Genomic DNA, 14,871 nt, shown 5'->3' with positions numbered 1-14,871 from the left:
AGTTAGAAGCTGAGCAGTTGCATCCTCATTATTTGTATTGTATATCAAACATGAAATATTTATAAAATGCCAATAAGAAATTATTACGAATAAATTCCGCCTCAAATCCCCCATTTAATTTTCTCACATAAACTTTTCATACAAGTCTGCTATAACTGTTAGAACTTGTTCAAGAGATGAAATGGGAGTGGGTAAAATAAAAACCATTTTAAATATGAGTGGGCACATTTGCTACATTTATTTAACAATCTGTATGTTATATAACAATTAGAATACAGGAGAACATGCTTAACACACGAAAAGCTACATCCTAAATGCTATAATGCTAACAGTTTCAAACGCAACAGATTGTAAAATCATTAACAGCAACACTAAAATAAAACAAAATATCAATATACTATATTACATCTTTAAATAATTACATATATTCATACTTTGGGTATATACAAAAATTTGACAAAATATACTTATAGAATATTCAAATCTATAATTAAAACTTAGGGAGAATCACAATAAAGTTAAATATACCGAAAACAGCATATATAGCAAATGGAAATGCATTATGTATAAAGTGACACTTTATCTTTAAAATGGGTATATATAGGTATACAAGATGTAGACCCTATATCTTGCATAATAATTATCACATATAAGTACGAAATATACCTCTATACAATTTTTAATGACTAGAATACACACAAGGCTTTTCAACTAAGTTTTCCATAATCAAAAACAAACATACTACGGAAAGCTCGTTACATCCGAAAGTAAAATAAAGATTACACTAGTTTACTTAGTTCAACTTTCTTATGCATTACTAAAAAATGTATATGAAAAATAATACTAGGTTTGTTTGTAACTACCTACTTGATGATACGCGATATGAAAATTGCTTTCCAACAGTATCAAGTTCAAGTAATGAACAATAAGTTTTACGTTCCAGTAATAAATTGAACTTGTTCAGCACTAGTTCGAGACGAGCAAAAACGTATTGAATAAATTTTGTACGAACATATGTATCCAAACCAATCTAGTGTTTGAAGATATACCTTGTTACTTTAAAGAAGATAATTTTAAAAACTCCTACAATGAATAAAAATAATTTCTGTTGCCTCATGTGTTTGTTGAAATCATTTCAATAATATAATCTCCTCTCTTTGTATTTGGTTAAAATGTGACATAGAGAGAAGTCAGTGGCGGGTCTAGAATTTTATTTGGAGGGGAGGCGGAAGGCAAACTAAATGTAACTACATTATACAAAGTATTCAAGCGTTAACGGATATCATACAATCGAAGACGTAGTAGTGGAATTAAGTCATTCTTGCTAATGAATACAATTAACCAGTTTTAAACTTATTTGTATAAAATTCACATTCTTAAAAAAACTCTTAGCCACTGAGAGAAGTTAGTAAAAATGAAATTATGTTACAGACATGGTAAATATATGGCGGTCCACAATTATATACATTAATTTCCATAGCTTATTCTTTCAATTGATTACCAAACGGTTTTGAATATGGAATTAATATATTGGAAATGGTAAATTTATTTTAAGTCACCATCTACTTCATCCTATACGAAAACAAGGTAGTTACTGGAAAATATATACAAAATCAGTTATATCAAGTGAATTAACACAAAAGCATCTTTTTTATGTAGGAAATTATCAGGAAAGAATTTCTTTTAATTAATAATTGAATAAAAAATGTGTTGTAATAACCCTTACTTAAACTCCAAAGCTAACCTGTATTCATACGAGATGGCGTAAGAGGTAACATGAATTCATTACTCTCACTATTCTTACTCTCAAAACAAGATCTCAACTTCGTAATTAAAACTGTTCCAAGGTATTCAATTCACCCCTTAGATAGGTGTACAAGAAGCAGAACCATCATTTTTTGGTGTATATATTTGTATACATACAATTTTACATTCGAAGGAACATCCGTATTCAGTTTGTCCTGGTCATAAGTTACAAAGTATGAAATTAGGATGAAAACAGTTTAAGGGATTATTAGTGGCTCATTAGAAGATAAAACAATAAAAAATATGCAAAGACAATGAAAATGGAATGTGACGTATTAGATTTTAGTTATTTTTTAGTGGAAAACTCTTAAACTCATGTTTAAAGAAACAACTTGAACAGCTATGATATAAAAATCATGTAAACTAGTGTTATTAAATATTCATTATATCTATGATCGATGCTGAATTGAATTTTCTCCAAAAACTATCTGAATGTTAAATATTTCACCATATAAGTTTACAATTCAATGTAAATCCTTATTGAAATTACAAATATCAAATTAAAGCAGCTTACGAACATCAATGTTGAACAGATTTAAAAAAAATTCCATCTACTGATGAAAGTGAACCAAACTAATAAAAAATCTATAATGAGGGGAGATTCTCTCACTCATTATAGATTTATATTTGGTTACTTTTGACAAAAAATTATTATTTAATATAAACAATCCAATATTGCTAAACAATTAGTAATTCAACTCGACCCTCAAAAATTGTTATGAATAAAACCATTTACATTCTTAAATTGAAATATGTCATTTTGCAATAACAAATTCCAAAATAGATATTTCACAAAATTTCCAAGTTAAAAAATCTTATTTTGGTTATGCGAGTATGGAATGTTCATTTTTAAACTACAGACTTTTGACAAAATTTGAATCATATAAACATTCAGTAGGGTATAGCCCATTATTCTAAAGTTCAAATATTTTTGTGTACCTTATTTTTCTTCCTCTGACAATGATTATTCCATTTCAAATCTTAGCATTGACCTAATTGGCCACAAAAATATTTTCAACAATTCAGTCGGATAGTTATTATCATGTATACATACAATTTACTTCAAGTCAGTCTCGTCTTGTAACATTTCATCGATTTCCTGTTCCCAATTATCGCTTTTGGAGTTTGTAGACTTTTGTTCGCTGACCATTTCATAGTCCTGTAGTTCGGCTTCTAGTTCTTTTTCCCAATCTTCCACTATATGAATAACATTAGGGTGAGGATAAAGACAAAAATAAAAAAAAATTAATGAATAATAAGCAATGTAGAGCACTGTTTAAAATACTTGTCTATTTGATGTTGAAATACATTTCAGGTTGGATGTTCGTAGTAACAAAAAAAATATAAAGCTATATACAAAATATTGAGCATTCTTGCTAATACCAGATGCTCAGGCAATTAGTTTCCTGGTTGTTTTGTACACTTTAAACGAATTCTGAGCAGCTGGTGGGTCCACACCTTTGAAAAAAAATCATCTACAAATGAAAAATTTTTTTTGCAGTAGGTAGGATATCTCTTCAATTTCCAAATAAAATGCATACCAACTTTCCCCCTTGGTACTTATTGAACATATTCATATATAAGCATCGAGATTTTAAAGGACATTGAAATTAATGGGTCACTAATTGAAGTGATCGAGAATAATTTTTGTAACAATTGTGTTTTACTAATTAGTACCACAGGGTTGCGCTATTTATAATTTATGATAGTCCTTGTTGTATTTCTGGTAATAAAATTTTCTGCTTTATTACTGCCATTATATTCTTATTGCTAATTCTCTTGATAATAAACTGTATACATATTTTCAGATGTTTAGCAGCTTCCTTATTGCAACTTTCTATGGTTGTGATTTCTGGTTACCGATCGAAACAAGGAAAAAAATACAAGTACCACAGTTTAACTTCAAATATTTGTTTATGAAATCGTTAGCAGGGCTTGATATCATTTTTTCAATTAAATTGTTATTAACAACAATCGTATTGTACTGCCTTTGTAATGATATGTTGAGCTGTTTTGATAACCAATTTTTTTATTTGAAAATTGAAATTTTTCATTTGAAAATGAGTATAAATCTTAACATAGATATATTATAAACCTCTACTAACATTTTCTTATATTATTCCAATCAATCTGTTTTGTATTGTCATTTTTAAGCAACTTAAACTGGACCCATGTCATAATTGTGGGAAGACAAAGGGAATTTTATACACTTCCACGTAAATATTGATACAGGTTGTTTAAAAATTATGTAACCTATTTTTTAAGACATTGTTTGATCGAGCCATATTTATACTATTATATTTATAATAGATCATGGTTATCTTCCTATCTTGTTTTAAAATATCTTTTTAAGTTCTTCAAATATTGTATCAAATTTCATGTAAGTACACAATTTTGAAGATTCCTATGAATAGTGAAAAATGTCAGATAAGGTGATTCATTGACAAAAATCCCATGGATCACAGTTTAGTCCACTGTTCCAAACCGAGTTGCCCAAAGCCATCTGTATAGAATTTGTGCACACATGTAAAAACTCAACTTTTCGTGAACAAATTGACCCAAAATATTAAAGTAAGTTAAATAATCCTTGTGTTGAATGTACCGCCTGATTCCCAGAATTTTCAATGGCTATAAACAGATCTTATTTAACGAGAAATTAAGAGGCAAATAAAAAGGTCTATGAATTAAAAAACTGAAGAAACTAAATGGGATATTTTTCTGTATTTGAAAACACTGAATTGCATGGAGTTAACATGCAATCTGAGAAAAAACAAAATCTAATTACAAAAATTACATAGTGTGTACATGAAGTTTAAATTACATTTGTTATTTTCTAAATTAAACATAGTTCGTGAAAATTTTAAAATGAGTATTTTAAGACCTTTTATGAACATAATTCCATATTGAAAAATACAACCAAGTATTCAATTATTCCAGTCAGGCAGTCTAAAAGAGATTCATTAAATGTTTTTCTCGACATATTACAGGATTCCTTTTGTTATTCCTTTTTTTCAATCTATGTAAATCATCTGAGTGTACAGCAGCTGATGAAAGCCTTTCAACTTCCGCTTCCGATGCACTGGAATTTTGTTGTGACTACCTTATTGCATGTGCAAGCTTGAACGGCCCTTATAAAATTCGAAATAAAGTAGATTGATAGATAAAGTTGGAATTGTTATTGTTTTGATTTTTCATGAGGAATGTGTTATTTTATTCTTGCACTGTATATGGAGCTGAAGTGTTGTAAAATAGAACTTATGTTTGTCCATCATTAACAGAAATGTCTATCCATCCAACAATCATCAGTAATGAAAAAATGATAGTTATTCATTTTATGAATTAGCCTTTAATATGTAATTATAATTCATCAAAAAAAGCAATTTATTATATATCATCATTAATTGGTAGTATATGGATTTTATAAATATATTTGTATATTCATTGGATCATACTATTTAACACATTTAATCTGATTTACAAGCTTGATTTTTCGAAAGTCGATAGCCTTCATAACAAAACCCAACATTTTCACATTTTATAAATACAAAAACTTTTAATATTAGTAGTCACAACATTTATTAAAATTTGATAGGTAACAAAGATTATAACATCAGCCAATTGCAAGTGACTGCAAGTTTTGATAATGGAATCCATCAAATATATAAATAAATAGAATGAAAATTGTGCTTGCACAAATTCATAACATTTGCTAATTGAACAGGGTACTCAGTGGACATAGAATAACAAAATACAACAGAATTGACACCATGCAATATTAAATTTTTTTTTCAGTTATCCAAACCTCATTAAAATATAATACTGTCCTATTAGTATTATTTCTAATGTAAATTACATATTTGTATATACAGGATAATTCAAATTACATTTTAATGTCTATTTTACTTAGAATAGAACAAACATTAAGTCCACTAAGAAAAAGTATTTAACATTACATTGAGTGAATATATTCCTTCACTTTAACGAATCTTCAGAGATAAGGATTTCCCGAATTATTTACCATCGCATGTAATGAGATAATAAGAAATAAATTTGATTCACCCTGTATATAGAGATTATGGCGTTTAACAAGTTAAATGAAAATTTGGTTTGTGTATGTAAAGCCAAACTAATTCAACTAAAAGTGATGTGAAGAGGAGGAATTTACGACTTAACTCAATTCTGGGATTTAGGATAGAAAGGAAGCAAGATGTCGTCGATCCTCTTAAGCTGCGACAAAACAAAACAGGAAACTAATCTTATGAATCGTACTCTGTTTGTAATATCAAAATATACAGTTAGAATAAGCATGCATAAATCAAATATTTGTTATTCTTGTATCACAATCACTGATATGTTTTCAATGAATATTTGTTGTTTCATATTTTTCTAGATTTAACAATTGAACTTCTACTCAAAATTTATCTTAGAATAATATGAAGAACAAAATATAAAAAAATGAAGAAATGTCCACGCAAACAAAATTGAATTGAAAAAATAAGGTGAAACTCGGTAATACATTGTTTCTATTCTTCGCATTGTGAGTTTCGAGTAGTTCAGGAATGTTTTCCAATGTTTACTAAAATAGCTATCCATTGGAGTAGATACATGACTTCTAATTAATTTTGCTTCCAATCAGCATCAAAATGAATTAATTTGTGATAACTATTTTTTGGGGTACCCCTTTAATGTTAAACTACATAACTGGAGATTAAATATTTTTTCAACATTGTTATTAGATAATTGGAAAATGATAATATTCTATTTATAGCATAGAATTAAATTATATTCTTTGTTCCAGAGAGAATATCTCTATACATCTTTATATTTAGGTGTGATACTGAAAAACAAATAAAAGAGCCGCTAGTTTATCTATACTTACCATTGTTTTTTGATCCTAATGCAAGTTTTTTCATTCCTTCATTTACTTCTTTCAAATCTTCGCTACTGACTTGCAATGTGTCAGATACAAATTCATGCATATCTTTTTTTGTACTATCGTCTACTTAATCGAAAAAATAAATCAAAATATGTAGGTAATTTCAAACTATATCCAATAAATTGAACGATTCGTCAATGAAAATTGAACTTCCAATAATACATGATCACAGATCTATTGCTGATAAATCTGATCTATATTTGTTAAATGATTTTAATTTAATTTAGAAGAATTTATTTTTGTCTATAGTTTGAATTTATATTATTCCAAAAGAGTTAAATCAAATCATGGCCATGGTCAAGTACCTGTCATGTAAAATATGGTACAATTTAACAAAATATTTCAAACATATTAATTTTCAACAATTAAAAAAAAATAGGCATTATGTTTTCAAAATCACTTAACACATAATAATGTCTCTTCTCCCTTCAAATCATCTGATTAAAATTCTCTAATATGAAAAATACTTCTACTCAATTTGAATAATAATCTACTCTCTTGGTCCATGGCACAGGAAATCATTCAAATCAATAGTAGCTTACAGTTCAAAATAAAATAACCTTGAAACTATAAACTACATCAACTTTCTACAGTTCTGGAAATTAAATTTATCAAAAAATCATTGACTGCCATATTCGAGATATTAGAAATGCAATACTTCTAAAAATAAAGAGGAAGTATCAAAAATGCAGGTATGGTCAATATAATGATTGTGAAAGTTAATATCAATTATCTAACTTTTTGAATAATTATTATATTTTTTTCAAATAAATTATCGCCTGCATAAGAGCATAAATAGTGAATAGGTAAACTTGCAAAATGTGCACTAACTTCAACAAACATTTGTCAGTTAACAACCACATACAAGGTGGCTCACAATTAATTTCTAGAGCTGACAGTATATCCAAAAAAAGAGGAATTTTTTTTGTACGCTTTTTCTAAAACTGAAGAAGAAGGGAAATACAACTCTAAAATGAGAACCTGTTTTCTTCCAATATCTCTGATTATAAGGGATAAGGATAATTAAATTCATAAGAATATTTATTCCCAAAATTGTTTTCTTACTTTTTTTTTTACAAAAAGCTGCCTCTTAAAATACATTTAATAAGTTCCGGAGATTGACAAAGGCATTTCTGCTTGAAAGACCTTATTATTCTGTGACAGAATTCTAAAATCTACCATAGATTGGCATAATTCAATATTAAGTTTGGGAGTAAAACATTAATATTTTATAATAATTATTATCAAGCCAAATTGTTATTTTATATTATCTAATATGGAATGTGTCGCTTTGTCCATAAAATTGTAAAATTTTCTTATGACAATATCTCTATCATCTCTAATATTTATTGAATAATCTGTAATCCCATGCGAATATTAGACATCTCAATTACCTATATCACAACCCTTCTAATACTCAACTTTATTGATACCTGTATTAGAGCATTAACTAAACAATTAGATGAAAGGAATAAAATTTTCTCAAAATATCAGTTATGTTAGAAACATTATTTACTTCACTTAAAATCGATTTTATAATTTCTCAAGTACCAAAACAATTTCAATATTGAAACAAGAATTTTACAGTAGAATAGGCACAAAGAGCTTAGTCGATTGTCTGCTGGACGGAATATTTGGTCAAATAAAAACATTAATAATAATGTGCAAAAAGTTGTTCTGGTAATTTTGTTTTGTTTGATAAATATTACCATTTTGACTTATTTAATTCCATATCAATTATCCTAATGTCTTATGAACTCTGTAATCATAACGTTCTTGTGGTAGAAAAAATAAAAGTTGCATTTCCCTTATTATACAATTTTAGGAAAAGTCTGCATAAAATTTTAGTTTTATTTTTGGACGTACTATCAGCTATGGAATTAATTTATTTATATGAAAATAATTATATATCCCATTGTTTCAAAGAAAATTTTCTAAAAATAATAGAGTATTATGAAATATTCTTAAAAACAATCATATTTGACAAGAGAAAAATTTTTTTAAAATATTCTGCTATGTGACAATTTGACAAAATTCTTTCCATAATATTTCATTTATAAATTTAGGTTTTGTAGAATTCTATCTTTATCCAATTAAAAATTGAATTTTGTAATAATTAGACATGGAAACATATCAAATATGAATGTTTCTGATTTTTCAAAAATTTAACAGGTTTAATTCAAGCACACATTAAAGTCAACCTTCAGAAATATGTATAAGATACAATATATAGTAATTTGGACTTGATGTTCAAGTGGTCATTTAGTTTATTTCTAAACAAAGTACTCAAAATTGTTTTCCAAATTAATTATTTATAATAAACGAAAATTGAAAAATATATTCACAATGCTTCTCATGGCTTCCAAATAAAATTTCAGAACAAAAGTAGAAAGTGTGGACTATTCATGTCAAGCTTGCAATTTTAATATGAGTATTTATCTCAAGATGACTTTCTATGTACTAAACTATGTCTTACCTATTAGTTGATCAGAGGCATAGGTTTCTGTAGCAGATTGACTATCTCCTTCCCGTGACATAAAAGACAATTCATTGGCTTGACAAATTAGGCTTACACGATAAAAATAATTTCGCCAGAAATTTTCTTCTGAGATACTGAAACCAAAAATACGTTTCAATTAACAAAAACTTAGCAGTTTGACTGAAACCAATATCAACTTACACTTTAGGCACAAGTTCATAACGCATCTTCTCCAAATTGGGGTCTTGCTCCATAATAGCCATGGCAACTGGGTAAGACACTTGATAATCAAAAACGAAGTCTACACCTGCAGGTGGACTACGAACGAAATTTCTACGATCTGTGGATAGGCTAAGACACTCATCTTTAAGTGCTTCTTCATTAGCACAACCGACCCAAGGTGGCAGTGGGGAAGAAATGCTATCTCCTTGATTTTTAATAAATGCTTCTTGCTCGCGATTAAACTCACCTAGTATGCTCTATAACGGACAATCATAAACGTAAAATACAGGTTGATGAAAATATGAATATTAAAATGTGAGAAATTATTTTTTTTATCATAATTTTTCTATTTGCTTTTGTTGTAAATTAAATACAAATTAGAATTAGAATAAGAAAAAAGTATAAAATAAACATCTAATATCAGTTTCATAATTTGAGCGAAAGAAATATTTGCTACACCTGTCGAAAATAATTTACATTTAGGAGCCATATAAATTTTAATCCCCACAGTAAATGCTTAATACTTTCGAGCTTACTATACATCCATATATTATAACAAAATTTGAGAAATTACAAACTTATACTTACATTTTTTTCGACAGATTCTTTTATCTTAGCACTTGCTTCGCTTACAGTTTTTCCAGCTTTATTTACAGCAGAATAAAGAAAACTACCAAAGGATTTAGCACCTGCTAAAGCCTTCGTTTGTACTGAAAAAGATGTTAAAGCAAAACATTAACAAATTCAATGTGTTAACACCAACTACACAGAATATTACAATCTGAAACAGTCCATAATCTCCAAAGAAAGATACAACTTCATAAGAAAGCGAAAATTGCTTGAATCCGATAATAAATATCTTTGAAAAAGAAACAAGTATCACATGAAGAAAATTAATTATATTAGATAAACAAGAGCGTAGCTTATTATTACTATTTAGCTGATGTAGAGAATCAGAATACATCATATGGATCATGTATATCAAGTTGTCACTATTGATATACGAAAATTTACAAGATTTTCCTTATATCCTTAATCGTAATATTTGAAGTCATTCCATCATAATACAAGGTAAACATACTATGAATAATTCCAACACTAGCTTCACCCTATTTAGTTGTAATATATAATAATATAAATAGAAATGTTCGACATGATAAGAAAGAGTTGATTGAAAATAGTTGTCATAGCATGTTTTTGGTGCTCTATATTTTTTCACAAGCTATTCAATGACATCAATTTTGGATTTGTATGACTATGGGGTGTGGAGAAGAGCTCTGTGTTTTACAGTTAAATAATGATTTATTTTTCTCGTCTAATGAAATATTTAGAGTGGATTTGTTTTATATATAATAAGTATGAATATAGAGGAACAACACCTAAAATTTTATAATACTGTAGTATATACTTTAGACATTGTTTTAGATATAACTGTAAATTTCATCTTTTGAGATTTATAACTTTACAAATGATAAACAAGAATGTATTTACTTTATTTTGGTCCCGATTACTCTCCCGAAATTTTTGTGTCAATTTTCTGGACACCCTGTATATCACCAACATTTTAATGAATATAATATTCCAAAAAATAACAAGTATATATAATCAATGTATGTATGTATAATTAATTAAGAGTAAAAAAGATCCTGTATTAATAGATATACTCACAACACATTCAAAAATTAATGAAGACTGATATTTCTTAGGAAAACACTTTAGTGGAATGGGACAAGAGTTTATAGCTATAGAAAACACAAAAGAAAATTTATAGAAAGAAATCTAGACTCGAAAACACATACACAACATACAACATCTTTCTATTGTACATACCATTTACGAATTGACTATCTTTATCTTCAGTGGGGGACTCTGCAGCAGATTGAGGTCCTGAATCAGCTCCACCAGTAGCACTGTAATTTCTATATTAAGTTTTGATGTTACACAATAACCTTTGTTAGAGAAAGTAAGATACCATTCTACATCAGATATTAAAACTATTTCAAATGATTGTATTCAAATACACCACCTTTATGTTTCTATATACAAACAAATTCTCCTTAAGCCATATAGATCTTTTCAATGAGTTGGAGCTGAACCCATTAATGATAACTGCCCGTGTAAAGTAGGTCACTACATGGTTAGTCGTTTTATTTGCATATAATAAATCAATACTTATAGACTCATATGAGACTAAGTCTATAACATTCAAATGGTTTTGTAAAACAAGTCCAAATATATATATTTTTGTTTACTTTAACAATTTCCTGAAAGGTAGTAACCTCCTACTTTTACCTATGTGAGAGTAGAATGTTTCAACAGGCCAATCAAACCATTTGAGTCTTGTAGTTATCAATGAGAGGAAAGTCTGTTTAAAATGCATACCTGAACAGTATTCTACGACGGGCTATAATTACCCCTATTGCAGTCAACTGTTGTCATTGGAAAGGCCTATACCTATGGTGTATGAATTATTGAATATTTTGGTTGCATCTATTAAATAAAGATTTTATTTAAATTTAAATATTATTAGATTCAACTTACTTTCTCTTTCACAACATCAACTAAGTCATAATATAAATATTTAGTATACAATTAATGAATTTTTGCATAAACAATAATTAGAAACCAGAAATTATATTACAATGTGAAAATAATTATTTATTTTGAAATATATAATGAATTTTTGACATGCTTGTCATAAATCTAAGTAGGAATTTTTTCTTTCTGTATATAACTTATAAATAAATCATATCTTTAATCATACCTATAAAAAAATTACTTGAAACAGTTGTATCAAAATACTGAATTTATGAAATATACCAAATATTTATACATTCTGGTTACATCAGAGTATTTATCTTACCTTGAGTTGTCATCTTCATCCTTTAAAGGGTGAGTGTCAAGACCTTGCGGTTCCGGTTCAGATAAAGGCGGTTGCTCTTGCCCATCAACAACTTGTTCATTATCAGCTTTTCTTAATTTTGGAATACTTGATCCCAACCAACCACCAATACCTTCAATTTGATTCTTCACGTTTGAAAACATTTCAAGTTTTCCGCCTCCACTTGCTTTAGTTGGACTGAAATATAAGCAGAACATTTTAGATTTACAAGCACTACATATCTATGCACTTTTATCAGATTCAGTGATATAAGGTAGCATTATTGTCATTAATAATATGTTGGCTCCAACTTGTCAACTTCTGAGTTGTTATTTTGAACTACCCTGGCAAGTGCTTAAAAATCTTCCTCATTGAAACAATTATCATATTGTATAGCATTTAAGAGGAATGATAAGTACATAATTTGAGGAAAAAAGATAATTATTAATGATTAAGTACTTCAATACTGTTTTGAAAAAATCTGGACCTATCAAATTATATCTAAAGCAAAAATATTATTTAAAATAAGTTCGATTGAATTTCAGCTATTTTTAATATACATATTTTGAAATACATAAGTACAGCTATATATGACTTAATGAGAATGTATAAACAGTGACACAGAAACCCAAAAGGTTCAAAAATATAATTTTATTTCCAGTCAGATTTTGACATTTTCAACTTTCTATCAATCAAGGCCACACATACTCAAAATCTGTAAATAAAATAATATTTTCAGTTGTTTCTATGTACTTTAAGTAAGTTGGTGGAGATATGTGCACTATAGACATAGGTAATTATTTCTACCAAATTTTTAATTATTTCAAATGTTAAATGTCATTCAAAAAGTAAAGGACATTTTTCAGTAAATACAGAATGGCACTTAAAAGTATATTCAAAGCTTGTTAACCATTCTTCACTCTTGAATTACTTAAGTATTTAATGTTTCAATTTGTAATTTATATTTTATTGATATTACACTTGCAACTGAAGAAATGCATTTTATACATAGTAAGTATTTATATATAAGAACTTTTATATATATTATATAATAACATCAATTAACAAAAAAGAAACTGCAAAAATGTTCTGCTTATTGAATATCACATTTTTTATTCAAAATATTGTCTAAACTGTGTAGAATTGTATACATTAACCTACATATCAGGTAAGTCGTTAGAAAATGTAATTAGGATAACTAAAACATAAGTATCTATTCTCTAAAGGAAACACTGTTTAAAAATAAAACATAAATATTTTATAGCAAATATTTCTTGAGATTTGGTTAATTATTCAATTGAAAAATAAATTCCAATTTTCTTTGACATTTGTTTTACGTATTGCAAATGCTGGGAACAATTAACCATTTTTTATATCAATAAGTAAAAAATAAGAAATTGTGATTTCTGCATTCAAATTATTCCCACAAATGAGAATTTGGAGACATATTTCAAGTTGATATAACTTTGATTTTTTACTTTGTCAAGGTACATTGATCAAGGGTTTTGTCTGTTATCAGCAGTCTTTGATTATACTACTTGACAAATGATCTAAAGCCTTATACATAACATTCAGAATCTGAACAAGGAAAATAGAGTTCGTCAGTAGAGTTTATAATCAATAAAAAATAGGTCAAATTAAACTCACCTTCCTTCTTTCTTTTCAGATCCAACAAGTGCATTACTGTCTTCAGTGGGTGTAGGGACTTTTTCTTCCTGGTCGCCCTTAACACTACCCATCCATGAGGAAACTTGATTAGTAAGTCCAGTAAACATTTTTGCTGATATTGGGGATCAATAAAAATAGGAACTAAGTAAAGTCTCAATTCTTCAATAATAGAATGGAACGATGCCGATTAAGTGATACACATAAAGAACATATTATACGCAAATACCGAATTGCTTATTTTATTTCCAGAATATACTTTAGACCTACCAGATCATGAACTTGTTACTTTTACCAGCCACTTTGCGCTTACACTCGGCGCATCAAATTTTCGATTCTAGTGGAAATGGCTGACCAATCATATCCCTGGGAAATTTATAGAACCATTGCGCCCTTACGTTTTCTGAAAACGACGCAATACGTCACAATGTTAGCATTCTTGATCCATTTTCCCTCAAGGTCGAATTTGATAAATTTGTATTGTTCTATTACTTTTATTTGAAATTTAATTATAGAAAAGAATCCACAGTATAAGAAATAACCCCTATCACTATTCGAAGACATTTATTACATTTGTTAATATTAAAAATCTCTAAATTCAAATATTTGTAATCTTAGACAGATTTTTTAACAAAATGTATACCTATGTATTAAATCGCCTTGGTGGTTTGAGATTAATACACTAGCATTTAGTAAATTAAAAATGTAATCAGTTGAATTAAAAAAGGTTTAATAATGTAGTAAGTCCAACCAAATTTTGAATTAAAATTACTGGAGACTAAATACATTACTACAGTGAACTTCGTTTGAAACATGGTAGTTTACAAAAGGAATATTTCCAGTTATTTTTTGTACCCTATAGTTTATACAGTGCCTATAGTA

The 14,871-nt window shown here is 27.9% G+C and overlaps 1 protein-coding gene across 14 annotated transcripts; it reads right to left on the bottom strand.

Annotated features, from left to right (window-relative positions):
* Positions 1–206: 206 nt before the first annotated feature.
* LOC130450731 (synapse-associated protein of 47 kDa) lies at positions 207–14,867 on the bottom strand. Of its 14 annotated transcripts, none has more exons than XM_056789319.1 (9): positions 14,633–14,867; positions 13,972–14,392; positions 12,307–12,522; positions 11,274–11,353; positions 10,032–10,153; positions 9,423–9,700; positions 9,219–9,355; positions 6,686–6,805; positions 207–3,003 (listed from the first exon to the last, which is right to left on the bottom strand). In XM_056789319.1, exons 2-9 carry the CDS (start codon positions 14,097–14,099, stop codon positions 2,864–2,866), a joined length of 1,221 nt encoding a protein of 406 aa, XP_056645297.1. In that variant the 5' UTR covers positions 14,100–14,392; positions 14,633–14,867; the 3' UTR covers positions 207–2,863. The 14 variants fall into 14 exon arrangements, with proteins under 14 accessions (XP_056645297.1, XP_056645293.1, XP_056645295.1 ...); XM_056789315.1 differs by having other exon boundaries at positions 6,686–6,808; positions 11,274–11,362; positions 14,633–14,793; XM_056789317.1 differs by having other exon boundaries at positions 6,686–6,808; positions 14,633–14,791.
* Positions 14,868–14,871: the final 4 nt, after the last annotated feature.

This window comes from Diorhabda sublineata, chromosome X (genome assembly GCF_026230105.1).
Source record: "Diorhabda sublineata isolate icDioSubl1.1 chromosome X, icDioSubl1.1, whole genome shotgun sequence".
In the NCBI taxonomy this organism is placed as follows: Eukaryota; Metazoa; Arthropoda; class Insecta; order Coleoptera; family Chrysomelidae; genus Diorhabda; species Diorhabda sublineata.
Note: the sequence above shows the minus strand (reverse complement) of the source record. Positions and strands in the feature narration are given on the sequence as shown.

What these genes read in the sequence shown, in the direction of transcription:
- LOC130450731 (XM_056789314.1), bottom strand. Translation starts at nt 14,099, where the DNA reads ATGTTTACTGGACTTACTAATCAAGTTTCCTCATGGATGGGTAGTGTT. An exon ending in AGATAGTCAATTCGTAAATG is followed by an intron (nt 10,154 to 11,273) that starts GTATGTACAATA and finishes CATCTTTTTCAG; the next exon opens with TACAAACGAAGGCTTTAGCA. An exon ending in TGCCTCTGATCAACTAATAG is followed by an intron (nt 6,809 to 9,218) that starts GTAAGACATAGT and finishes TTTTCGATTAAG; the next exon opens with TAGACGATAGTACAAAAAAA.